This window comes from Choloepus didactylus, chromosome 3 (genome assembly GCF_015220235.1).
Source record: "Choloepus didactylus isolate mChoDid1 chromosome 3, mChoDid1.pri, whole genome shotgun sequence".
NCBI classification, from domain to species: Eukaryota; Metazoa; Chordata; class Mammalia; order Pilosa; family Megalonychidae; genus Choloepus; species Choloepus didactylus.
The window spans coordinates 80,952,724-80,978,679 of record NC_051309.1 but is presented as its reverse complement, the minus strand read 5'-3'; the positions used below and the strand labels follow the sequence as shown (position 1 = coordinate 80,978,679).

At 37.2% G+C, this 25,956-nt stretch overlaps 3 protein-coding genes and 1 pseudogene across 5 annotated transcripts in view; 2 read left to right on the top strand and 2 right to left on the bottom strand.

Annotated features, from left to right (window-relative positions):
* Positions 1 to 23,042, bottom strand: part of ART3 (ADP-ribosyltransferase 3 (inactive)) — a 161,540-nt gene extending 138,498 nt beyond the window's left edge. For all 3 annotated transcript variants that reach the window (XM_037830007.1, XM_037830009.1, XM_037830010.1), the window contains exons 1-2: positions 22,974 to 23,042; positions 14,005 to 14,100 (exon numbers count right to left, since the gene is read on the bottom strand). The gene's annotated coding sequence lies outside the window, so the exon portion shown is untranslated. The remainder of the gene's footprint in view (positions 1 to 14,004; positions 14,101 to 22,973) is intronic.
* On the bottom strand, positions 2,254 to 3,379 carry LOC119530313 (annotated as a pseudogene).
* Positions 6,167 to 8,477, top strand: CXCL10 (C-X-C motif chemokine ligand 10). Its single transcript, XM_037830012.1, has 4 exons — positions 6,167 to 6,288; positions 6,824 to 6,950; positions 7,177 to 7,266; positions 7,713 to 8,477. Exons 1-4 carry the CDS (start codon positions 6,228 to 6,230, stop codon positions 7,747 to 7,749), a joined length of 315 nt encoding a protein of 104 aa, XP_037685940.1. The 5' UTR covers positions 6,167 to 6,227; the 3' UTR covers positions 7,750 to 8,477.
* CXCL9 (C-X-C motif chemokine ligand 9) lies at positions 19,446 to 25,494 on the top strand. Its single transcript, XM_037830011.1, has 4 exons — positions 19,446 to 19,555; positions 20,715 to 20,841; positions 22,062 to 22,146; positions 23,253 to 25,494. Exons 1-4 carry the CDS (start codon positions 19,492 to 19,494, stop codon positions 23,355 to 23,357), a joined length of 381 nt encoding a protein of 126 aa, XP_037685939.1. The 5' UTR covers positions 19,446 to 19,491; the 3' UTR covers positions 23,358 to 25,494.
* The last annotated feature ends 462 nt before the right edge of the window (positions 25,495 to 25,956 follow it).

Here is a 25,956-nt window from a genome sequence, read left to right as displayed (position 1 = left end):
TTCATTGTTCTATTATTTCTAAAACTTTGCAGATTCTTTCATGTTTTCTATGCAATGTTATCATCTGCAAAACTTTATTTCTTCTCATTCAATCCTTATGGTTTTAATTTCTCTTTTTGTTTTCTTGTTCAGGCAATGAAAAGAATTAGTGAAGTAGGTATCCTTATCTTGTTCTGTAAATTCACTATACACTTTTATTTATCTCTAGGTAAATCAGATTACCGAAAAAAAGAAATCAGATTACCTAAAAAAGGAACTCTTTCTTATGAGAAGATGCTAGTATGATTCTATCCCTCAGTTGCAACAGAAGAGTTACGCCTATGGCTTATGAATATTGTAGACTAACAGATACATCTGACCGCCCTTTAACTGCATTGTCCAGAGAGAATGCTTTCATGGTATCTAGGAGATGAGCTGAAACTTGACCAGAGAGCTGCTGTATCTCTGAAATGCTGGCTGGTGAAAAATTCATCTAGACTTGTTAAAATACCTTTTTATCTCCAGTCACTTTTAGAATAACCCAAAAGGTAGATGGGTTAGGTTCTTTAATCTGCATTTGAATATAAGAAAACTGAAGCACTGACAGACTTCTTTGTCCAAGATCACAGAGCCAATGAAAAAACTATACTGTTTATCTCTGGATTCCCATCCCATTCCAACGTGAGGGAAGAAAAATACTTCATGGTCTAAAATGCAATCAAACAGAAGCCATTCCCAGATTCCCAAGCATGATGACTGTAGCAGTCTACCATCTCTGCCTGAGCCTCTGTCCTATGCTCAGGTTAGCTGAAAATAATGACACACAGGTACACAAAAGTGTATAATAAGTATGTCAGACAATGTCAGCTAAGGGAGTCTTGCAAGGACTCAGAATTAAAACTATGAAACGGACAGCTTTGTCTTCCTCGCCCCTATTTTCCAAGCTGAGGGGATCCCCAGTCTATAAACACAACTGAAGTCCTCCTGCTCACTTTTTAGGAAATTTCCTCTAAACATATTCATTTCTCGGAAAGCATTACTTTCTGGATCTGTATTCACAAGTCTCTTAGCGCAGACTGTTTCTTTGGCCTGATGCCATAATTAGACCAACAGCAGTTAAAACCGAAACTAAACATGGGATGTTTCTTTAACTCTTGGCATACTGCGTATTTTTTTTTACATAGAACAAGAAATTTTACTATCTCAAATGCTGGTGCATAAAGAATAACAAGCTTAATTAGAAGAGGAGACAGAGGGAAATATCAGATACTGAGGTGGACTTCTGGGCAGGTTTAAAACCTTTAAAGGTTGATAGTAAAATTATTCATTAAGTCTTTTTTTAGTTCCATATGAACAACTTTCTCTTTACTTGACAATTTTCACTTATGGTTCTAACAATATGAATTTCAACTAGTCTTTGGCCTGTCAAGTTAAATAAAAAGTAAAAAGGGAGAAAAACTAAAATTTCCTAGTATAGAAGGGTGTTAGAAATAGTTGGTTTTCTCTGTACTTTCACATACATGTTCGTGTCTACAGTTGAAGCTTTTTTATTAAGGACATCTTAATTTTTTACTTTTAAATAAATGGTCATTATAATGAACTTTATTGAATTATAGACCATAGTAGCTTTATAAATGATCAAAATACACATACAAGCAAAATTTCAGATGCACCTAGAAATACACAAGTGATACATATTTCTTTTTGGGTTTCCTCATCCTTTTGAGACACTGAAGAAAACTCTCACACTCATGATTTAGCCTTCAAAAAATAAGGCTTGAATAGATCACAAAGCTGGAATTTTTCAAAGTTTTCTCAATAGGCTTGTAGTCCAATTAATTCAATGGCATTTTGTGTCTAAAGCTGGATATTTTGTTTATTTTTTTTCTCATTATATAGCTAATATTAATGGACTTTTTAATGGCAGTTTGTCTTGGTCATGACTTATTCTTGTAAAACCACCCCTTACAGTGAAGCAGTTATGAAAGTTTTATTTTCTCCAATGCAAGGAAAACAATCTGGATCAATAACAAAATCAAAGGCATAGGTGTTTCAGGACATTCTTGAAAACGGGTTTCAATAGTGCTAAGATCATTTTTCTTTCTTAACTATTCTCTTCCTTTTTCATAACTGCCTAGGTCAATGCCCTTTTATTCTCTTCTTTTCAAAACAAAAATTTCTTTTTGAAGATCAGCGTTTCTATTAGCATGGAACGATATGAAATGAACCTAAAAGACAGTGAAACATGTTACTTCCTCTTTTAACAGCATGTAATTACTTCCAATCAATAATCTCATCACAGTTGAGTTCTTCAGTATGACAACTGACAATCGTAAGTGGAAAAAGCTCTTGGATAAAAGCCTTCTGGTCAACTGCGGTCTTTTCATAATGCATGTGAAACCCTCCACCGAGTGCTGCTTCTCTTGGTCTGTATGTTCTCGGAAACATCTTGTTGGCTTCTTCAAAGGCACTGTACCTGTTTGGATATATTATGTCCCCAGAAAAAGCCATGTTCTTTAATGCAATCTTGTGGGGGCAGATGTATTAGTGTTGATTAGGTTGGAATCTTTTGATTGTTTCCATGGAGATGTGACTAGTTACACCTTTGATTAGGGTATGACCGATTGATGGGGTTGTTTCCATAGAGATGTAGACCCTTCCCATTCAGCTTGGATCTTCATTTAATTACTGGAGCCCTATAAAAGCTCAGAAACAGAAGGACTTCAGAGAAACTGCAGCTGAGAGACACATTTTGAAGGCAGCCATTGGAAGCTGACACTGACATTTTGGAGAACGCCATTTTGAAATGCAACCAGGGAGCAAGCAGATGCCAGACATGTGCCTTCCCAGCTAACAGAGGTTTTCTGGATACCAATGGCTTTCTCCAGCGAAGGTACCCTATTGTTGATGCCTTACCTTGGACACTTTATGGCCATAAGACTGCAACTTTATTACCAAATAAACCCCTTTTATAAAAGCCAATCCATTTCTGGTGTTTTGCAAAATGGCAACATTAGCAAACCAGAACAGCCACCAATATTCTGCAGCCTGCACCACTCAGCTGTTTCCCTTCTGGATAGTTGTAGTCATCCTCCTAGTCATCAAATTCCCCACTCTCAAATCTGAGGCCGAGATCTGGCCTGGTTGCTCCAGAACGTTGGGACCGTTCACAAGGCCCCCTTTCCCCTCTGTCTCAGCCACTGGCTGGGCCTCCTCCTCCTCCCTTGGGCCATCTTCCTCGAGCTGTGGAGGCCCCATTGCAGGAAGCATTTGGGAATGGCTCCCAGCTCCCACTGCCTACCTCCACCTGCAAAAGGTTTCTCTCACCTGGCATCACATCCATCTGTAGGTCACTGCTTTCTTCATACAGCGCAGACAGCACAGACATTTTGGAAATCATACAAGCTACTCTACTAGAATCAAAGTTCCATTTAAAAAAAATTATTTCTACATACAAAAAAGTTCTGTTTTTGAAGAAGTGGTTCATGTCTTGGAACATAAACCCTAACTCACTTTTATTGGACAAAAATGGGTGAAGGGAAATTCCATACTAGGAAGCCATAATAAATTAACAATAAATACCTTCAATTCCGTAACATGGGACTTCCTCAAAGGACAATGTGTTTGCAGTAAGACCAAACATACCACCATGTATATTTTTTATTATTTAATTTTGTACCTTCCGGGTCTCTTCCATCTATAGTATCAGACATTTCTCTGGAAGTTTTTGACATTTATTCACAGTCCAAATTTACTCTGTACTAACAGCTATGGGAGGACCATTCCATGTCACCATGTCTCATATGCCTTTACTTCATCAGGAGCAAAGAATCTTTGCTGGGTGAAAGTTTTGGGGCTCTAATGTCAGCCCTGCCTCATTTCCCTTACTCTTGTCTTTCCAGGTTCCCAAAGCTAAGCCCATTGACGTACCCATTTAAAGGCTTAGCTCTGTTCCAGTCCTGTGACTCAACACTAGAGAATTTCCTGTCTGTCCCAGCAGCAGCTCTCTTTGTTCTGATTAACAGAGCTCCTGCACTTGAGGTTCCAAGTCTTATGAACCAGTCTGCAAATTCAGGCTTTTATCTTGGTCAGTATATGGCAAGTTTTGAGCCAGTACTTGCCAGGTATACCACCCCAATCCTAGAATCTCTACCCTTCTCTGGCCAATCCCCATACTGTTGCAGCATAGCTGACTACGAAAAGACTTTTCAGATGTTTCCTTAGGTTCCAAGTATCGCCTATATCAGATTTCCCATTGCAGAGTGATGTCTGCATCTAGAACAGTCTTTCATCTTAGATCCCCTGTTGTGAATCACTTTTAAAGAAGACAAAGATGACTATATCCTTTGGATACTGCTGTACTTCTAGTGCCAGGCCTAACCTACAGTCATCCAATTGAAACTCTGCTAATTTCAGTTACCACTGATACCAGCTCACTAATTAACACTTTTTTTCTTTTACTTTGTTTTAACTTTGACAATATTTGTTGAGCTGTACCCCACTGTGGTAGTCTGAAGTTGTATGTACCCCTAGAAAAACATGTTCTTCAAATTAATCTATTCCTGTGAGTATGAGCCCATTGTTGAGTAAGACATTTTGACAGTTACTTCAGTTAAGGTATAGCCCACCTCAATGAGGATGGGTCTTAACTCTATTACTAGAGTCGTTTATAAGCAGAATGAAAATCCGATGGAGAAAAAGCCACAAGGAGCAGTCAGAAGCTGAAATTTGCTGGAACCTGGAAGAGAAGAGAGACACCACCATGTGCCTTGCCATGTGACAGAGCAGCCAAGGATCGCCAACAGCCAGTCCTAGAACACCACTGATTTGGAGAGAAAGCATTGCCCTGATGATGCCTTGATTTGTATTTTATTTTAACCTCAAAACTATAAGCTAAGAAATTCCCACTGTTTAAGCCAACCCATTTCATGGTATTTGTTTGAATAGCCTAGAAAACTAAAATATCCATCTTTAATCAGCTTCTCTGTTTCTCTCCTGTCTCAGACTATTCCTACAAAGTCTGTCCCCAGGTAAGTCCTCCTTTTAAAATTCTTTCTGAGAAAGCACCCTTTTTTTTTTTTCAATAACTCTGATATAGCTAAGAATCCTTCTATTATCCCATTCAGATGTCATCTTCTTATGTTATTTTCATATAAGAACTGATAAGGACTGACTATAAGACATCAGACTTGTTTACTAACACACCAGAAATAAGATATCCAAAGAAATAGTACTTCCTCCTCAAAATAGTTGCTTTGGAAGTTACTTTTTAAATTCTTCAGAACTTTCCAGTTTCTTAATCTTTGACTGTGACCAAGAAGACTAACCTTATTACTTTATAGTAACACCCTGAATTTTATCAAAGGGATTGCTTGTCCTATTTATCAAATACAACATGCTGTACCCAAAAGTTAGATTAATGACAAAAGATGAAAAATTGTTATTACTGAGGATATGCAAAAGGAAGTAATTAGCCTCTGAAGTAATTACAAAATTTGTAAGTAAATGTTGAGAAAAAAAGTATTATAGTTACAATAAATGGATGGCTTCCATTGTGTGACCTAAAACAAGAATCTAACATGGCAGCCTTTGTGCGACCTAAAACAAGAATCTAACCTTTAGAACAAGATTATTCTTCCATTTGCAAAATGAAGATAGTGACAACTTTCCTATCTTCACAGCGTTATTGTGAGGATCAAATGAGAAAGTATATGACACCTCTGAAGCCTGAAATCATAAAGTAAATGAATGTAAGCTATTCCTATCCATGCTTACTGCAGCAAATTAAAATGGATGCAAAGTACAATGGTAAGGCATACACATTTATAAACTGTATTTAGGACTCTAAGTTGAGGATTAGGTTGATATTTTTATTTTACAAGATATGAAATATGAGAATCAATGTTCCACATAGAAAATATTATTTCTATGTACAATAAAGTTCTGCTTTTTTGAGAAATAGTCCATGTCTTAGAAAGTGAAACCTAACTCATTCTTGTTGGGAAAAAAAGGATGGAGGGAAATTCCAAAAGAAGCCACTATAAACACTTTCAATCCTGAAACATGGGACTTCCCCAAAGGACAGACAGCTTTTGCTGAGTCAACTGTAATGTTATCCAATCAGAGCTAAGGAGGGAAAGTGCCTTTGCAGATAAATGCTGCATCGCAGCCCCACGTTTTCTGAGACACTACTCCACTGCTCACACGCGGTCTGAGCCTACAATAGACGAAACTTCAGTCTCAGCACCATGGACCAAAGTGCTGTTCTTATTTTCTGCCTTGTCTTTCTGACTCTGAGTGGGACTCAAGGTAAGGAATATCAAGGGATATTTAATTTGTAAAGTAAGAAATAGGACTGGGTATATGTTCAGAAATACAGAAATAGTGTACTTGCGAAGGTTTCACAGCCTGCCAAAAATAAGAGGTAAATGAGCAGAGATTCCTTCTGATCGCAGAGTTTATCTAAATGGTTGAAGTCAGAAAAGCAAGTAGAATGAAAGAAAGATATAAAGAGGAAGAGCGAAAAGGCAGAAGGAGGAGAAGACAGAGGATAGAGAAAACGTGAGGGAATGAGGAGAGGGTGAGACACAGATTCCTCTTCAGTTAACTCAGTTTAAATAACTCAAGTATATGATTTTATAATCAACAAGTTACAACTGCATGCTTTCAGAACATCAATTCGATAATCATTCAGAGCTATGTTTTAATTGGATACATTCCTTTGCAGACTGACTATACAATGACGGGATATAGATTCTGCTAACTTCTACCCAATCCAGATTAAATACCTAAAATGAAACAAAACACTAATCTACCCTGTTGTACCTAATCTCTTTTCCTGCAGGAATACCTCTCACTAGAACTACACGCTGTACTTGCATCAAGATTAATGACCAACCTGTTAATCCAAGGTTTTTAGAAAAAATTGAAATGATTCCTGCAAGTCTATCTTGTCCACGTGTTGAGATCATGTGAGTAAAATCATCTGATGATTACCTTTCTGGTTGTAATCATATATTAAGTATGTGATGATCATAAAAGATCAGTAAAGAATCCATGATGATTTTAATACTTCTGTATAGAAAAAGGAAATAGCTTGTATCAAACTTAAACTTCTGACTTTGGAACTGTATATTGCAATTGTTTTATTGGCCCAACATTGCTTTAAATATTTCTCACTCCTACTTACTTCTGCAGTGCCACAATGAAAAAAAATGGGGAGAAGAGATGTTTGAATCCAGAGTCTAAGATCATCAAGAAAATACTGAAAGCTATTAGCAAGGAAAGGTAGGTCTGCTGTTGCTTGCAGAACGTCTCTTTAGGAAACGGCAATCTTGGGAAGTTAGCAATATTTGTATGGGGTTTTGCTGTGGGATCCCTGGTTTAAAAGTGTGTTACCACCATGCCCTCCTCTACCTCCGTTTATTTATATACTCAAGTGCTGTCTTGTGTTGTAAGTATCTGAAGTTACTCTGATTATCTGTCTAGAAGTGTCAGTAGGTCACTTCAACCTTGCGGCAAAGCTATACGTAGCCAAGAAAAGCTGTCAAATTTCCCTCAAGCTTTTCTTAAAAAAAAAAAATAAAAAAAAAAAAATGCTCCTGTAAGCTCACCACACCCTTCACCTGAGAATCTCTGGGTTATGTATGAACTCAGTACATTCCTAAGCAGAACCCAAACTAAAGCCAGCATTAATATCATCACACATTTTTACCCTCTTTCTCTTCTTACAGGTCTAAAAGATCTCCTCAGAACCAAAGAGAAGCATAATCACTGCACTGCTGACAAGGATGGATCAGAGAGAGGCTGCCTCTGTTATCACTTCCCTACATAGGGTGTATGTCAAGCCCTAATTGTCCCTGGTTTGCAGTTCTCCTAAAAGGTGATCAACCATAGTCACCAAATTAGCTGCTACCACTGCTGCAGGACGTGAATGGTTCATCATCCTGAGATATTCCAGTAATAACTCTGCCTGGCACTATTACCATAAGCTACGCTGGTGTGCTACATTCTTAGTGAATATGCCAAGTCCTAACCCTGCTACTGACACTTCTCTCACTTTCTTATCTTCTAGAGGTATTAAAGGCTCTTTCTACCTCTGGGCTTATCAGAGTTCTTCAAGTCTCAAATAATGAAAATGTATGCAAACAAAGTGACAATACAACTTCTTAACTACATGGACATTTTCTACCGTTTTCCCAAACGGCCCAAATTCTTTCATTAGCTGTATATACATAACTCCAAATACATACAGGAAGCTAAAAAATGTCTAGAAATGTATGTATAAATGTTATTTAATGAAAGACTGTACAAAGTAGAATTTTAGATGTATACAGTTCTTCTATTTTTTCAGTGTTGTGTGGAATTTGTATAATTAAGTACTACACATGAATGAATAATACAAGAAATATGTGCTGGATAGATTTCAAAATAAAAATGATGTATTCTCCTGAGAATATTAAAAAAGATTATCTGATTGTCAAGAAACCAAAAATGTAATAAAGTAATTGTAACTAAGATGAAATGTCTTGTGGGTCATTTGGCTGGGGCCTAGAGTAAAAGTGGAAATGATTCAAGAACAAATGAGCTTGAGAATTACCAATTTCCTTCCAACTGTAATCTCCTGAAAGGCTCATCATACAGGATTACTACAGGACTGATGTGGCTTAGAGCTCGGTCCAAGCTTCAGACCCCTAGAGTCAACTTTCTACAAAATGTCTGTACCTAGATATCCCATAGGAAATTCCAATTCCAAAATATTCTAAATTAATTCCCCTCTTCCCCAGATCTGTTTCTCTTCCTCTATTCTATATCCTAGCCCCATCATCCACTGAGTTCCCCAAACCAGAAACCTGGGAGCAATTCTATACTCCTCCTCCTTCCTCACCTTCCACATCCAATTAGTGACTAAGAAGATATATACAACATATCAACAAATTATTAGTATCTAGAATATATAAAGAACTCCTATGAATAAAAAGGAACAGACAACCAGTTGAAAAACGGGAAACAGAAGTGAATATGAAGTTCACAGAAGAAAAAAGCACAACCCCCTAAAATGACAATATGTTCAACCTTATTAGTAATCAAGGAAATGCACATTCAAATCATTATGGGATATGATTTCACACCACCAGATTTGCAAAAGTTTTTTATGTCAGAAAATATCCATTGTCAGCAAAGATGTATAGCAATGAAGAATGCCCGAAAACTGATGGTGGAAGAAAAAAATAACCATGACTACTTTGGAAAACAGTTTGGCATTATCATAAAAAGTTGAACATGAATATACTCTATGTCCTAGCAAATCTACTGGTAAATGTATACCATAAATAAATTCTTGCATAGAACATGTATGAGAATGTTACAGACACATATCCTAACAGCAAAAAAACTGGAACCAATCCAAATATCCATAAAAAGGATAAGTAAATTAGGGTATAATTATTCAATAGAATATTATACAGCAGTAAAAATAAAGTACAACTATACACATCAACAAGGATGAATCTCAAAAACAATCTTGTACAAAAGAAGCAAGTCACAGAAGAGTACATGCCATATGATTCCATTTACCATAAGCTTTTTTAAAAAAACAGCAAATGTAAGATTTTAAGAATAAAAACATATGGCGAAAACAAATAAAAAAGCAAGAGGTTTCAGGATGGTGGTTACTTCTGAGAACAGAAAGGAATGCAATCAATGTGGGGCACATGGGGTTCTGGATGACAGTAAGTCTATTTTTTGACCTGGGTGATAGGTATATGGGAGCTTGTTCTTTAATCCGTACCTACACACTTTCTTTTTTTTGTTTTTTTTTTAAGACATGCTCTATTTTACATCAAAAAGACAAAACAAACTAACAAAGAAGCAAAAAGTTCAGAATATTACTAATTGTGAGATGCTTCATAAATTTCAAGAAATCTCACAAAGCAAAATGGAAGAATAACAGAAATATTATATTCTGGTATATGACAAAGAAATACAATATCTGACAATTACTATGGAGGCATTAACTGGATCACAGTAAAACTGTGAAGATGAAAGAGTTTCTCTTTCCTGTCCTCTCATTTTCCTTCTCTTCCTGATCTCTTAAATCTATATATACAAAGGCCATCTTACTCTCAGCTGACTGCCAACTAATTTTCAGCAAGTTTTTAACAAATGTAAGTTGAAGTTGCTCTCTATCGAAAAGTAGGGCATTCACTTAACAAAAATGTGTTTAGACCCACTATACACCAGATTATAAGAAATTACTAAATCATGAATGTATAATTCACCATTAAAGGCAAAGGTAAACAAGTCATTCATCAGACTTGGGGAAAAAAAAAAACTCTAAATGTGCACAGAAAATCAGGGAAGCCTTTACTGAGAACTTTACATCTGATCTAGATTTTGAAAGATGCATATGTATCTAGTAGACTGAAGTAGAAAAATTTAACTCTAATAGAGGAAAAAACATGCACAAAGTTACGTAAGTGTGATCCAGCATGATGTGTGTTCAATCTGGTCGAATGTGAGTATAAAGTTAGAGGCATGGATATTGTGGGAAATGATGGAGAGATAAATAGGAATTATATCATGAAAGCATTCCTATTCCATGCTAAGTATGTCATTCACCATCAATATACTTATTTACTTATAGGTTAAATACACGTTACAAAATAGACACAAAAACAGTATTTATGATATTGCTGGTCTACACTATAGTAACAAAACTTCCAAAATATTAGTGACTTAACAAAAATTTATTTATTGCTCACACAAAGTTCTATGTAGGTTTATATATTACCTCTATCTAACTCAGGAATATGGTCTTTATCTCAATCCAGGGTTGTTGTGACAGGAAGAGAGAATTAAAGTGGCATGCTGGCTCTTAATGCCTAGTCCATATTACATTGTCTCAAACATATCACTCTGCCTACCTAATCACAGTGAGGGGCAGAAACTGTAGGGAAAGTGTACTTTTCTCTGCTACAAACAGAAATTTTAAAGAAAGATATTTTTTAAATAATAGTAAGTCTCATTGCTGATCTCTGTCCCCTATACCTATAACAGTAGTTCTCAAAGTGTGGCCTGGAGACAACTTTCAGGGGATCCCTGAAGTTGAAACTATTTCCATATATTATTTGTCTTTTCACTGTTATTTTCTCATGAGTATAGAGTACAGTTTTCCCAAAGTTTTCCATGCTTTGGAAAATGATGACATCATTGCTCTAGAAGCTAATGGATTATGTGTCATGTATTCTTGTGTTATAAAATTTTTCACTTTAAATTTCTTTTATAGTAAATATTGATAGCTGTAACTCACCTAAACAAAAACTCTTTGGAAACTCAATAAAATTTAAGAGTGTAAAGGGGTTAAGAAACCAAAAACTTGGAGAACCACTGACCCATACTGTATTTTTAAATGTATGCAGATCAATCGCAAAGTCCAGAGGAGCTTAACACGATGGAAGAAACGAGACTTCTCAACATTGGAACTGAGAAAGGGAAGATAAAATAATAATAATAACACAGGAGACAATTAAGTCCATAAAGCAGAAGAAAATATTGAACAAATCTTTCCTCAAGTTATCAAAGAATTAAAAAAAGTTAATCTCTTTTTTGTAAAAGAAATATATAAGTACACAAAGAAGATATAAGACAAATGAGGATGAAAAAGTTTTTTAAAGTAATGGGACATAGAAAAAATGAAGTTGAGAAATCAACAGGTTTATCTTTTCCTGTGTACAAAACTAAATACAACAAGATATACTTCTAACATACAGTTTTAATGCAGGCAGTATATTTTATAGGACATGGCAAATCGATACTAAAATGTTTCTGAGTTAACAAGCAGTAAAAATTTCAATGAAAAATTGCAAATAAAATTATATTTTCACCTTATTCTTTTAAAATAAATTATACAGTTACAATCATCAAAACAATGTGGTAAACATCAACCAGACGTGTCCCTTTTTCTCATAATGTCAACACCCCTTTTCAACATGAACACGTTAGGGTAGTCACTGCCCAGATATCCCTGAAGATCGGGAAAGTGATTAAACTAGAGGATTGGGTAGCAACAGACAAGATGGAATTTAACAAAGGATTATGAATACTGAATCTCTATATAATTTTCTTCTTCTTAGTTGCTAGGGTATTAGAATAGCTAGAAGGAAAGAATTGAAATGGTGGAACTATAACCCATAGCATCTTTTAAAATTTGTTCTATAGCTACTTGTTAAATTGTAATTTGAAAGTTATCACCTTTTTGTATATATAATTGACAATGAAGAAATAACTAAAACTATGGTACTGTAACATAACATTTTTGGAAATTTCCTATAGAACTTTTAAAGTAAATATTTTAAATAAATATGGACATTTTTAATGCAAAAATTACTCTTACTTATCTTTTCTCCCTTTTCAGGATAATTTTTAAGCTAGGCAGCAACTTCTTAATGACTACGGTCAATGTCCTCAGAATATAGAACTACTTGTTAAATCATACTTTGAAAGATATTACCTTTTTGCATATATGTTAAATTTCACAATAAGGAAATAACTGAAACAGTGGAACAGTAAGCCATAACATTCTTTGAAATTTGCTAACTACTTGTTCAATCACATTTGGAAAGTTATCACTTCTATGTATATATGTTATATTCTACAATTTAAAAATGATTAATAAAGGTATTGGTTACAAACAAAAAAATGATGAAAAAGACAAAAAAAATGTGGTAATGATTTTATAAATACATCATCAGAATAAAGATTTTCAATGTTGTTCAAAAGTATATACAAACCGCATGCATGACAAAATATGAGTACCAAAATAATAGAGAAAAATCACTAACAAATTTTGGTGGGAGAGTTAATGTATTAATTTGGAGCTCAAGTAACTTAAAGCCACACTTAAACAGCAGCAGGCAATAATTCATAGAAAGCAAAATATTTTAATAAATAATAATAGTACAGTTGTAACATTACTCACATATTAGATACAACTCAAATGTCCAGCATTCAGAGAAAAAACAATACGCAGATACAAGGAACTGCTTATATAAACTAAGATTAATTAAAAGATGTTTAGTGACAAGGTCAGTTTGTGTGTGTGTGTGTGTGTGTGTGTGTGTGTGTGTGTGTGTAAATCTCCTCATGCCACTCCCTTGATTAAAATCCTTCAATATCTGCTTATCACGTAAGGATTTACAAGGTCCTTCATCCTCTGGTTCCTGCTACATTTCTAGCCCTGGTCTCTCACCAGTCCCACATCATCACCTACCCTTCACCCTTGCAATTTCCCAAATCTGGCATACTTTCTCATGCTCCCAGCTCAAAATGACTTTCCCCCACCTTGTTCTGGTAACAAATTCTAACCAACCTCTCCCTTCCAGACCTAATTCAAATGGCTCCTCTGGGGAGCCCTCCCAGCCCATCAGCTGACCCCTCTAGTCCTACAATAACTGTGAACAAACCTTTATCGTACCACTTCTATAGTAATTGTTAATTTTCATGCTGCTTTCCCCCATCATACTGTGAGCTCCTTGAGGGCAGAGATTATTACTCATATCTGTGCCCCCAGAATCTAGAATAATAAACATTTGATGAATGAACTGAATGAATAGTAAATAACAAGTTTTTAAATATATAGGTATTTTTTCTTGTAAAGTTACTCCGATAATCAATTTTAAAGTAAATATTTTAAATAAATATGGACATTTTTAATGCAAAAATTACTCTTACTTATCTTTTCTCCCTTTTCAGGATAATTTTTCTTTAAGCTAGGCAGCAACTTCTTAATGACTACGGTCAATGTCCTCAGAATATAAGCAGACTTGCCAAAAGTTGTGGAGCAAAAATTCTGTGTAACTGCCAGCATTTAGTCACAGCTGTCCTTTAAATGATGTCCTGACATTCCCTCTCAAGACAGTTTATTCACAGATTTAACCCAGCCCTTAAGCTTTAATGGGAAATATAAACCAGGAGGCCATATAGTAAGATCAGCAAAGGAAGGATGTGTTCCTTCCTCTTAGTTACCTGAGATGTCCACAGGACAATGAAACCTCCCACAACTCTGATTTGCTTGCAGACAGTTTACCAAATTACAATACTTTGGGAGGAAGCAATAACTTCCTGTATGGGGAGAAAAAAGAAAAGAGGAAAAATAAGAATTTTAAGTAGAGGTTTCTGACACAAGAAATAAGCCCTTTTCAAGTCAGTGTCTTTTAGCATTAGCAACAGCTGCAGAGAGAAGGGGAAGTCCACAACTAAAAAAAATTTAAACAGGCCTGGGGAAGAGAAACTTCCCACTCAGGAGTAGAAAGACTTTTATTTTCACTGTGACAGAGCGGTTCATGCTTTGTACATAATTAAACAAACCACACTGACTCCATAACCAAAAAAGATTAAAAGGGGAAGTCTGGGAGGAAGAACGTGAGATAACTAAGACTAGGACCCAAGGCTCTTGGGGGTTACATCATTATTTGGTTCCTCTGGGACACAGAACTGGAATTTTTTAAGGCAAAGGGGATTGAAAGATTTGTCCAAAGGGAAACTGGGATTATACTTGATTGCAACAGAATCCTTGGCTCCTTTTCCCAGGACGGTGAGAAATGGCTGTGACAGCCTCTCACCAGGTTTCTGTTTCTCCTAAAAGCCCTGACTAGCCATAAACTCAAAATCAGTGGGATTTTCCTCTTCCTCTGCCCAGTCAGGAACGTATTTTTCCTCAGAGTCCGCAAAATAATTTGCCCAAGGCCTGGGAAACAAGCCTCAACTGATGGCAGCTGCCCCAGCTTTACTTTCCACAGGCCAAGAATGCTCGGAGGTGCCTTAACACGGGAGAACAGTTGCAACACTCAGAAAGACAAGTCCGGAGGTGCCCTCCTATTCTGCTTCTTGCCAAAGACATTTAGCTCGGTCTGGGTAATAAAATCCGGCCTTGAGCGACTCCTAACTGGCCACACCACCTCCCTTCTCTAGTCCAGAGGGCCTCTGCCCCGGTCACGTCAGTGCACAGTCGAGGGATTCTCCCAGGACTCGCCTTGCGGCTTTCGCCTCACTGACCAACCCCTTATAGGGATGGTTCCCGACCGGCTCAAATTCCCAGCCCTCCCTGGCGTTGCCACCCAAGCCTCGTGTGAAATCTGCGCAACGGTCCAATGCTTATGGCGTCCTGCCTTTGCGCGGCCCTCAGGGCAGTGCGGCCCCGTGGACCGGCCTTGGGGTGAGGAGAGAGACCCCGAGGGGTACACCCACTACCTTTCCTCGTTCGGCTTCTCCTCCTCTCCGGCCCGATCAGCGCGGGAGATAGAAACAACACGGCACCACCAACAGCGGCTCCGACCTCCTCGCCGAAGGTTCTGGAAGCCTGGCAGACCGGGCATGCGCAGTGCTAGCGTCTCAGCCGCGAGGGAGAGAACCGCTTCACAGCTCTTTGCCAACCGCCAGACCCGCGAGTTAGGCACTGAGTTTGCGTTCACTCGCCCTCTCCTTCATTCTCTCACCTACACGTCTTTACTGAGCACTTATTTTATGCCAGGCACTGTGCCCAGCACTGTTTTGAAATGAATCCTTGTGGGGCTCCCTAGTGTAGTGGGAGATATTAACGATAGAATTAACAGATAAATCTTAACATTGCGATGGATAGCATGTGAGGAGAGGCACCATGGTGCCATGAGAGCATATGGTGGGGGACCCGACCAAGCCTGGGCATCAGGGAAGTCTTCTCTGGGGAAATGATGCCTTCACTGGCAAAATCTAAGGTAGATAAGATCATGGAGGAATTGGGTAGAGTAGAGTAAGGAGCAGGAACAGCATTCCAGGCAGGAAACCCACATGAGCAAAAACTGTGCAGTGGGAAGGAGCATTGTCCCTTGAGAAACTGAGACAAGGCAGGGTGTTAGGGGCAGAGTTATGCAAGAAGAAGCCGGAAAGATGATCAGGGGAAGACCATGCTAGGCCTTAGTCTCTATCCTAAATTTGAATCCTTTTTCTTTGCCACAAGAATAGCCACTTAACTCTGATGCTTTGTAGTTAACAATGCATTGCTGCCATACATTAATATTAAAAATAACCTGTGAAATTCGTTGGTTTTCTCAGATGAGGGAACTGAGACTCAGAAGTTAAGTACTTTGCCCAGTCATTAAGTAGCAAAGCTGAGACATGAACCCAACTCCACTGTATGCATCGAACTTAAGAGAAACCAAATGAATAAGCTGCATCAAAGGTCATCAAAGTTTTCTTTAAAGATAAGTCTTAAGTTTCTATTCAGGCATTAGTAATTCATATAGAAACCAGACCAAAAGTGTGCCTCATGTGGCAGAAACTGCTAATATCTGTTCTCCCCTTATTCTACAGCATGCATTCTCAAGGGGTGGAGAGGGGCATGCGATATTCCCTCAAAGGGACAAAACTTGGTTGTTGGAGGTGGCCTAAACTAACTTAGATATCACAATGATTACTGGCCCACCAAAATTCAGTCCTACTGAACAAAATTGTGTTTCTTAGTGTTTAATTTCTCTCATTAGGGAGAAATTTTCTATATCTTTTAATTATTTAATTGATTGAATTTAATTGAATTTAATTAAATTTTTCTCCTGAGGGGGCAATAATGAAAAAAGTTTGAGAAGTATTGTTCTACAGTAATGGATCCTCTAATTTTTAGCTAATCAGTTAAAATAAAAACCACATTTTTTAACTTCCCTTGCAACTAGGTATAGCCATGTGAATAAGTTTTGGCCTATGAGATGTGATGGAAAGTGATGGGTGCAACTTCTGGATGGGTCTGAAAGAGAGAGAATGTGCCCTTTTTCTGCATTCTGTTCATCCTATGCTTGGAATGTGGACATGGTGGCAGCCACTTTGGACCATGTGGGATGAGGGCAGCAAAACCTAGAGATGGTAGCAAAGCAACAAGATAGAAGGAGTCTGGGAGACTTCATGGAACAGAGCCACTATACAACCCCTGGTCCTCTGTCATAGAGAAATAAGCTTCTATCTTGTTTTGCCACTATTAACTTTGGTCTCCGTTACATGCCACTGAACTCTCTAACTAATAAAATCATCTAAAAATAATAAACTGTAGCAGCAATTACATAAAAATAAAATGAACTTACCACTATTAGAAAACGATCTGCTTGCTAAGGAAATTAAGAAGCTTTAAAATGTTGGGTGGGCAATATAAGAAAAGATAAATGTAGCCAAATATTATTCAGAAGGATTTGCCACAAATATTGAGAGGATTTGAGAGTGTATTATTTATCTAGACTTTAATATTTCCCATCTGGAAACTATATTTCCAACCATTGTGGCATGACACTATTATATTTATTATTGTGTTAGTTTGAAGCTGTTATATACCCCAGAGAAGATCATGTTCTTTTAATCCATTCCTGTGGGTATAGATGTGTTGTGGGTAGGACCTTTTGATTAGGTTATTTAAATTGAGATGTAATCCACGTCATTCAAGGTGGGTCTTAATGCTCTTACTGAAGTTTCTTTATGAAAAGGATAAAGGACAGAAAAAAGCCCCAGAGAATGAATAATTAGCAGCTGATGAGAGCTCCGGGATGTATTATGTTATGACATTTTTTTAAAGTTGAGAGTGATGATGATTGTACAACTAAATGAAGATAATGTAAAAAACTCACAGTTTATCTTGGCATATAATATATATTACATAAATTTAGGAACCCACAAAATAAATCAAGCCCTCAACTTGAGGCTTGCTCTTGTGAAATTTAGGGTTGTAAATGGATGGCTGAGTCCTCCTATAATTATACCTAAGAGGCACCTCCGGGGAACCTCTTTTGTTGCTCAGATGTGACCTTTCTCTCTCTAAGCCCAACTTGGCAAATAAATTCATTAACCTCATCCCCATGAGGGACATGACTCCCAGGAATGAGCCTGGCCATGGCAGCAAGGGATTGACAATGTCTACTTGACCAAAGAGGGGAAAAAAGAAAGGTAACAAGCTGAGATCACAGTGGCTGAGAGATCCCAAATAGAGTTGAGAGGCTACCCTTGAGGTTTCTCTTATGCAAGCTCCACCTAGACATCTCAAATGGCCACAGTACACTAGGCCCTTACCAAAAGTAGTTCCCAAATACCTAGGTTCCTACCTGATATTCTATAAAAGATGCACTCACCAAGTTTTATCTTTCGGAAACTTAAATCCACCAGAGGTTTCCTATGCCAGACCAGTCCTGAAACCCAGAGGCAACAGCCACTTTAAGATCAACAGTCAGATGCAGCCCCTTCCCCATACTGTTGACACCCCCTTTCAATATGAACAAGTTAGGGTGCTCACTACCTAGCTACCCTTGAAGATGGAGAAAGAGATTAAGTGAGAGGAAAGGGGTAGCAGAAAACAAGATAAGATTTAACAAAAGTCTATGAATGGTGAAAGTTTATATAAATATATATTTTCTAGATGCTGGGGTGTTGGAATGGCTGGAAGGAGGTAAATGACATGGTGGAACTGTAACCTATAACATCCATTGAATTGTGCTTTGAAAGTCCTCACCTTTCTGTATACACCTTATGTTGCATAATGGGGAAAGAACTGAGACTGTGGAACTGTAATCCACAACAATTTTTGAAATTACCTGTATAACTGTCAAGCTGTACATTGAAAGCATTTGTATGTACGATATATTTTACAATTGAAAGTATTTGTATGTACGATATATTTTACAATGAAATACGATATACGATATATTTTACAATGAAAAACACTGAAGTGTGGAACTGTAACCCATGACATTCTTTGAAATTTACTCTCTAACTACTTGTTGAATCATACTTTGAAAGTTATCACTGTTATGTATATATGTTAAAGTTAATAATAAAAAATTTAATAAATAATAAATAAATCCCTAAAAAAAAAAAGCCCCAGAGAAGTTTAGAGAAAAAGCCACCAGAGAAGTTGAGAAAGGACACATGGAAAACAGAGAGGAAGCCACTGAAGCCAGAAGCTGAAAATCAAGCAGATGCCAGCCCTGTGCCTTCCCATGTGTCCAAGATGCTGATAGCCTGTCTTCAGAGTGCAGGTATCATCCTGTTGATGCCTTAAGTTGAACATTTTTACACCCTATGAACTGTAAATTGTAAGTTAAAAAATCCCCATTGTAAAAGCCAATCCATTTTTGGTATATTGCAATTCATCAGCTTTAGCAAACCAAAACAATTATATAACCTAATCTTCACTCAGGTGAGCAGCTATGAGTGTGCTAAAGGCTGTCAGTGATGTTGGTTTCACATCCCTTACTATAAACCACCCATTTATGTGAAATGGAAATAAAAAATGCAGAAATTCCCTTGGATCTGAGAGTAGGGTTTCCCCCAGCACAATCAAGTTTGTAGTCAGTTTATCTAGATCAGCTAGTAACACTAACCAATCAGAGTTTAGGAGGGAAATGGATTTCCTAAATAAATATGATTCCCAGGAACATGTTCTCTAAAGAATTTCTCAGGCTTGAAATCCTATACAGAAGTGACTCAGTAGACCACGATCCTATCACCATGAAGAAAAGTGGTGTTTCTCTCCTCTTGGGTATCATCTTTCTGTTTCTGACTGGAGTTCAAGGTAAGGAATTCAGAGTTATATTAGGTTAGTAAAGTGAGAGATATGAATCACTATAAAAGCCTCTTGGTTCATCCGATAAAGATGAATGTTCTGCATGCATCAGAAAGTGATGTGAGTCATTCATAAAAGCTTCTCAGTGATGTGATCAGCTATCCGAAGTTCATAACTTGGACCTGCCAAGTCAAACACAAGTCTTCTGAGTCTAGGCATGTGAATTCCTGGCAGGCGGTAAGTGTTCAATAAATGTTCGTTGAACTGAATGACAATGAGATGAAAGATTCTGTCTCCTCAATTAACTTCATCACCCTGCTATTGTTTCTTGATAAGTATGTCTGTGGTTGACTGCTCACAGATCTAATAATCAAAGAGGCTGTCCCTAATCTGTTTACCTTGGGCAAATTACTTAACCTTTCTAGGCCTCAGTTTCCTCCTCTGTAAAATGGAGATTCTGTATTACACCTTTTCTACCTACCACACTATGTGTGGCATATAGTAAGTGCTGAATAAGTAGATGTTGAATGAATGAAAGAATGAAGGAATGAAGATAACATATTTTAAAGGGTTTTTGAAAACCTAAAGCACTATATAAAAGCAAGGCAGTAGGGGATGATGAGGATGAAGATGGTGGTGATAATTGATTATAAGTAGAGCTTTCTGCTCAAACCAACACCAACTCCATTCCACTAAGTTCAGATATAAATAATGAATAAATAAGTAGTCAGGGCTGTGGAAGTTCTGTAAGAAACTGTGGCTCGCATATCACACATGAATTTGCACATTAGGTATCTTTGTGTCTGTATCTGGTCTGTGATAATTGTTCATTAAATATCATGAGTCTCTTTTTCTCCTAAGGTTGTAAGATATTCTAGTTAATAGCAAGGCCTTTGGACTCAGAGAGACTCAAACTGAAACTCTGACCCAGCTCCCTAAAAGCTAAATGACTTTGTTCTTTACTTAATCTTTCTGAACCTTACCTTCCTTATCTATAAAATGATAAAATGAAGTTAATACCTACCTTAAAAGTTTGTGGGGCTGATTTGCCAAAACTCAGTAAATGATAGCAGTAATTTTTATTAAGACAATTGGATCATTTTGATGAATCTCCTAAATTAAGATATTTCCCTAAACCAATATCTTCTACCCTTACGCTTTCCCTTAGGAACTCTAATAATGAAGAATGGACGCTGTTCCTGCATCGACGCTAGCCAAGAGACAATCCATCAGCAATCTTTGAAAGATCTTAAACAATTTGCTCCAAGCCCTTCCTGTGAGAAAACTGAAATCATGTAAGTAAAAGCCCATTTGACATGCATGTGCCATATTGGAAGGGACATTAATTTTAGTGTGAATATTAGCCCTGGACTACTTACCCATATATACACTTAAAATTCAGATGATTAGCCCCTTCACAAATCTGGTCTACACCTTACTTTTCTTCTTCTAAAAAACAAGGAATTTCCTGGTGGAACTCAGGAACCAAGTATTACAAAGTAATACATGTTCATTGTAGAAAACGATTAATGCAGATAAACCAAAAGAATAAAATAAAAATCACTTTAATTTAATTTAACAAATACTGTTAACTCCTTCCAAATCTTCCAAGTACACACACACGTGCACACAAAAAAAGTCATACTCTATATACTGTTTTATAATCTGCTTTTCATTTAACATTGTCATTAACGTTAACATCTCGAACATTTTCTTATGTCAGTAAATCTCTCATAATGTCATTTTTCCCTAATAATGTCATTTTAATGGCCAAATTATGTTGTATCATATGGAGGTATGATACAAAAATCAATCTCCTATTATTAGAAATGTAGGTTATTTCCAAGTTTCTGCTATTGAAATCAAACTGTTATTGTAGCAATATTTTATCTTTAATTCTTTCCTATTACCTTTGTAGTGATAGAATTGCTAGCTTAAAGAATATGCATGTTCTAAGTCCTAAGATACCTAAATCAAGGATGACGTACAGAATGGCTACTCTTAGTCTCAGTTCATACAGAGGAATCAAAGAAAAAAACCTTTAAATTAGTCCTGGATGTTCTGCTCTGAGACAGTCTCTTAATTTTGTCTTTAGTAAAACATTCGATTATATTTTAAATATTTTCATTGAGAAACTCAGCAAAATTCATGCTGATTTTCATTATTTCCATTGAAAAGTATTTACATTGATAACTTGTCTATTTTGCTTCTCCACTTGAACATAAGTAACTATTTCCAGCAGAATAGAACCAATATTATCCTGTTAATGTAACTTTCTCCCATAGCATTAACCTGTTGGAGTTTTTTAAATTTAGGTTTATGTATTATCTTAGCAATTCATTTAAGTCTACTCACTCATTTAGAAAATAAGAAGACAGGAAAAATATTGGAAGTCTCAGATATTTATAGTGATAATATAAATATATTCTAGTTGGGAAGCTGAGTTTTCTAGGGGGTGAGGGGAGATGAAGCAATTACCTACAGAAAAAAAATCACATTACTATTTCCTTGGCAGTGCTACAATGAAGAATGGGGATCAAACATGTCTAAACCCAGATTCAACATATGTGAAGAAATTGATGAAAGATTGGGAGAAACAGGTTGGTAAAAAGGAATTTTTCTTTTTTTAAGAAATCAACTTTGGAAGAAAAAGAATTTGTACTGCTCATTTTAGGATAATTTTTCATTCATACTATTGTGCTCCTGTTTTATTCCTGGAATGATGTCACCACATAGTAGTATAATTGCATCCCTGCATATTGTATCACTTGTATCTCTCCCCAGCTAGAATGTGTGTCCATGAGGGAGGGGAGCTTGTCTTTCTTATTCAGTACAATAAAAATGTATTGAATTGAAAGGTAGACACTGAAAATACAAAGGTAATAAGATATGGTCCCTTCCCTCTGTAGCAAATAGAGACAAATATGCTAACTATTGGTTATGGTAGAATATTAGAAATACAAGGATATGTACAAGAATCTTGAAGATTACAGAGGAAGAAGTAATAAACTTTACCTCAGGTGCAGGGTGAGTGTTAAGGAAGGCTTCTCAGATCAGGTGACATTTGATTTGGTTCGTGAAAGATAAGTAGTTCATCAAGAGGGTAAAGACAGCATGAACAAAAATGTAGATTCACACAAGAGCTTGCTGTGTTCAGGGAGCCTAAAGTAATGTGGCTGGAAGTTGTGTGGAGGGAGTGAAGGGATTGAAGGTAGAAAAGTAGATGAGACCAGAGTGGGAAAGATCCTGTATGATATGCTGTGGAGCTGGATTTGAAGACAGCCACAGAGTATGTGGTTAAGAGCTTGGGATCTGGAGCCTGAGAAACTAGTCATTTTGTCACATACTAGCTGTGAAACTTTGGGCAAGCACCCTCTCAAAGCCTCAGTCTCCTCATATGTAAAAAACAAGTGATAATAGTACGTACCTCAGAGGGTTGTAAAGGTGGCAAGTGGATGGTAAGCAGGATTGGGGCAAGAATTGTAATAATCCAGGAGAATAGACATGTGAAGACCATTTAGAAGGCTGTTTCCTCCTTCTCAGAGTGGGCAAAGTAGAGAGAATCAAAAGGAACCCCTTTGGGAGAGAAGTAACTTTAAACCAGTTTTGAGGATAAAGAAAGACCACAGTCAGGAAAATCCAAATATAGTATAAGGAAGGAAAATGATAAGATAAGCATTATCTGTTATTTTCCCTCTCCTTGCAGCTCAGCCAAAAGAAAAAGCAAAAGAAAGGGAAAAAACATCAAAAAATCAAGAAAGTTCTAAAAGTCAAAAAATCTCAACATCCTCGTCAAAAGAAGTCTACCTAAGAGGCCACTTTACCAACAAGTATTCTGCGTTGAAAACGTTTTTTTTTTTAGTTGTAAAAAAATAACCCCAAAAGGGGAAGGTGTCTTAATACATAAGCTTGTTAATTTTACTAGAAGTTAGAACATCATTAAGAAATTATAACTAAAGCTAGAAAGTTGCTTTTAAAATCCAAATATTAAGAATTGTAGAGCCTATAATTTGTCATTGTTTTTCTCCTGAATTTTATCATGCTTAAGACCACAATCATAGTAACACCCACACCTGGACAAATGCCCATACACCCGCATCCCACATACAACAGCTGCTAGGAGAGCAGCCTTAAGCTTCCTGAGTCAGTAACTGCAGCCTCTAGAGAGTATTCTGAAGCACATGTCAGCAAGCCTTAAGCTTGTCAGCATGCAGGTGGGCCAGGCAGCTTGGAATTGAGCTGGATCTCACCCAGCTGCCATGGCTGCCAGCTCTGTATTTGAATCAGTTTATGAGCCTCCCACACAATGTATCTGGGAGATCTGCCTTGTTTGTTTCTGGGGACTACCATGGAAGATCACTAGTGCTTGTCTTTCAGAACCTTCTGTCTGACTTTTGAGGTCCTCCTTAATGTGACTACATCTTGCCTGCCCAGGCTGACCACTTTATTTCGTACTGTTCCCCTTTGCTTCAGTCAAATCAGTTCTTCACCATCATACCACAATTCAAAGTCTGCCTCCTCTCCGCTACATATCATACTCTCTCACCCACCTGGAGTTGCTCCTTTCTCACCCTTTCCCCAGCACCCCACAGGAAATGCTTTCTTTTCCCCACTCATTCTCACTTGATCAAGTCTTCAAGGCTCAGTTCAGGTCCTGCCTCTTAAATAAAACCTTTCTGGACATTTGAATTATCTTAAAACCCCTATTTCAATTGTTTTCAGTACCACATGGGGAGAATTTAATTGTTAGCTAATTAATTTTTGTGTGTTTATTCTGTCTGTCCAACCAGATTGCAAGCACCTTGAGGGCAGGGGCCACACTATATTTCCATGAATCTGCCACAATGCCTAATATATTGTGGAGCTAGGTTTTGATTAATTTCTTAAATGCAGTCATTACAGGTAGGAGGACAACGAGACCATCTCCTCAGAGCAGGGGTTAGTCATTTACTGGCTACTCCATATTGTCTAACCTGTGATAACCTCTTTTACTCATTATTTTCAGGCCACTGTCACTGCAGGGGTAGGGGGTGATGCAACTTCCCCATCCTACAATAACAGGATATTAACTTGGCCTCTCCAATAATAAGAAGCACATGTTTCAAACACTTGTGCATATTCTGGGATATTTTCTTAAAATATACAAGACACCTAAAATCACAGCATTTTACCATGGGAAAGGGCTTTGGAGATCATCTGGTGTCCAACCTTTCCCCGCCCAATACAAAATTTCCTTCAGTACCATTCCTGACAAGCCTCTGCTTCATGTGATCTGATAAGATAGTTACCAAGATCCTTGTGAAAATTCATTTTAGGAAAATAATGAATTTCACTGTCAGTTTAACTTGTTTCCGAGTTTGTAAAGTATGGAGATTATCAATTACCATACCAGTTCTCAAGAAGAAAGGGAGCAGCAAAACACCAGAAGCTGGAGGAAGCAGCAATCCCGCTAGTGGAAGCATGTTTGGTGCCCAATAAACCCCTGCAGGGCTTGGAAACCCCTGAGGATTCAGTGAATTGTGTAGGAGAGGATGTCTTTAGCTAGAATTTACGCCTCTACTTATGTTCTCAAATTTTGTCACTCCTCACACTGCAGATGATTTTGAGTGCTACCCGGTGGTAATTCCACCCAAGAAACCCCTTATCTAATTATGAAACTCTTCAGTTCTTTTTGTGTAACTCCTGAAAAATCTAAATGTTCCACAATTTGAGAGTCTGCAACCCAGTTACCATACAAATCACAGGTAAAGTGGACATTGTGTAACTGATAACCAAAGACCACATATTTTTATTAAATATCTATTATAAATATATATACACACACATTATAATCATTCATCATGTATGTATACATCTATATCCTCTAAGAAAATAATTGAGTTCAAAGAAACACTGACGTTTATACCTTGTACTCTGAAATACTTTCTTTGTTAAAAGACATTGGTATCAATAAATAGACCATTGCTCAGAAAACAAATCCTGATTTTTTTTTGGTCTTTATTCATTTGCCTTTTAGCTCTCCTCTCAGACAAGATGTAGCATTAATTGAGATAAAGACATGGACACTTTCTAAAGGGCTGTTTTGGAAAAGAAAAAACCTTCTATGGAAAATATGACAACTCTGCTTTATAACAATATTGACTTAAAAGAGTTAAGTAGAATGCACTTTGTTTCTTCATCTTCAAGAGTGATGCTATTCCCAGTGAAGTATACATCTAGGAAAACAAAAATGTCCTCACCCCTTTTCATCTCCTAAAATTACATATGTTTAAATATTATTAAGAGTTCAGGAAACTTGGGCTAGAGATAATATGCAGTGTGGTGTCTCGAAGAGGGCTGAAAGTGGATAAAGATTATCAGCCTTCTACACTTGAGATAGATGGGCCAGGCAAGTGTGATGTTTGGGCAGG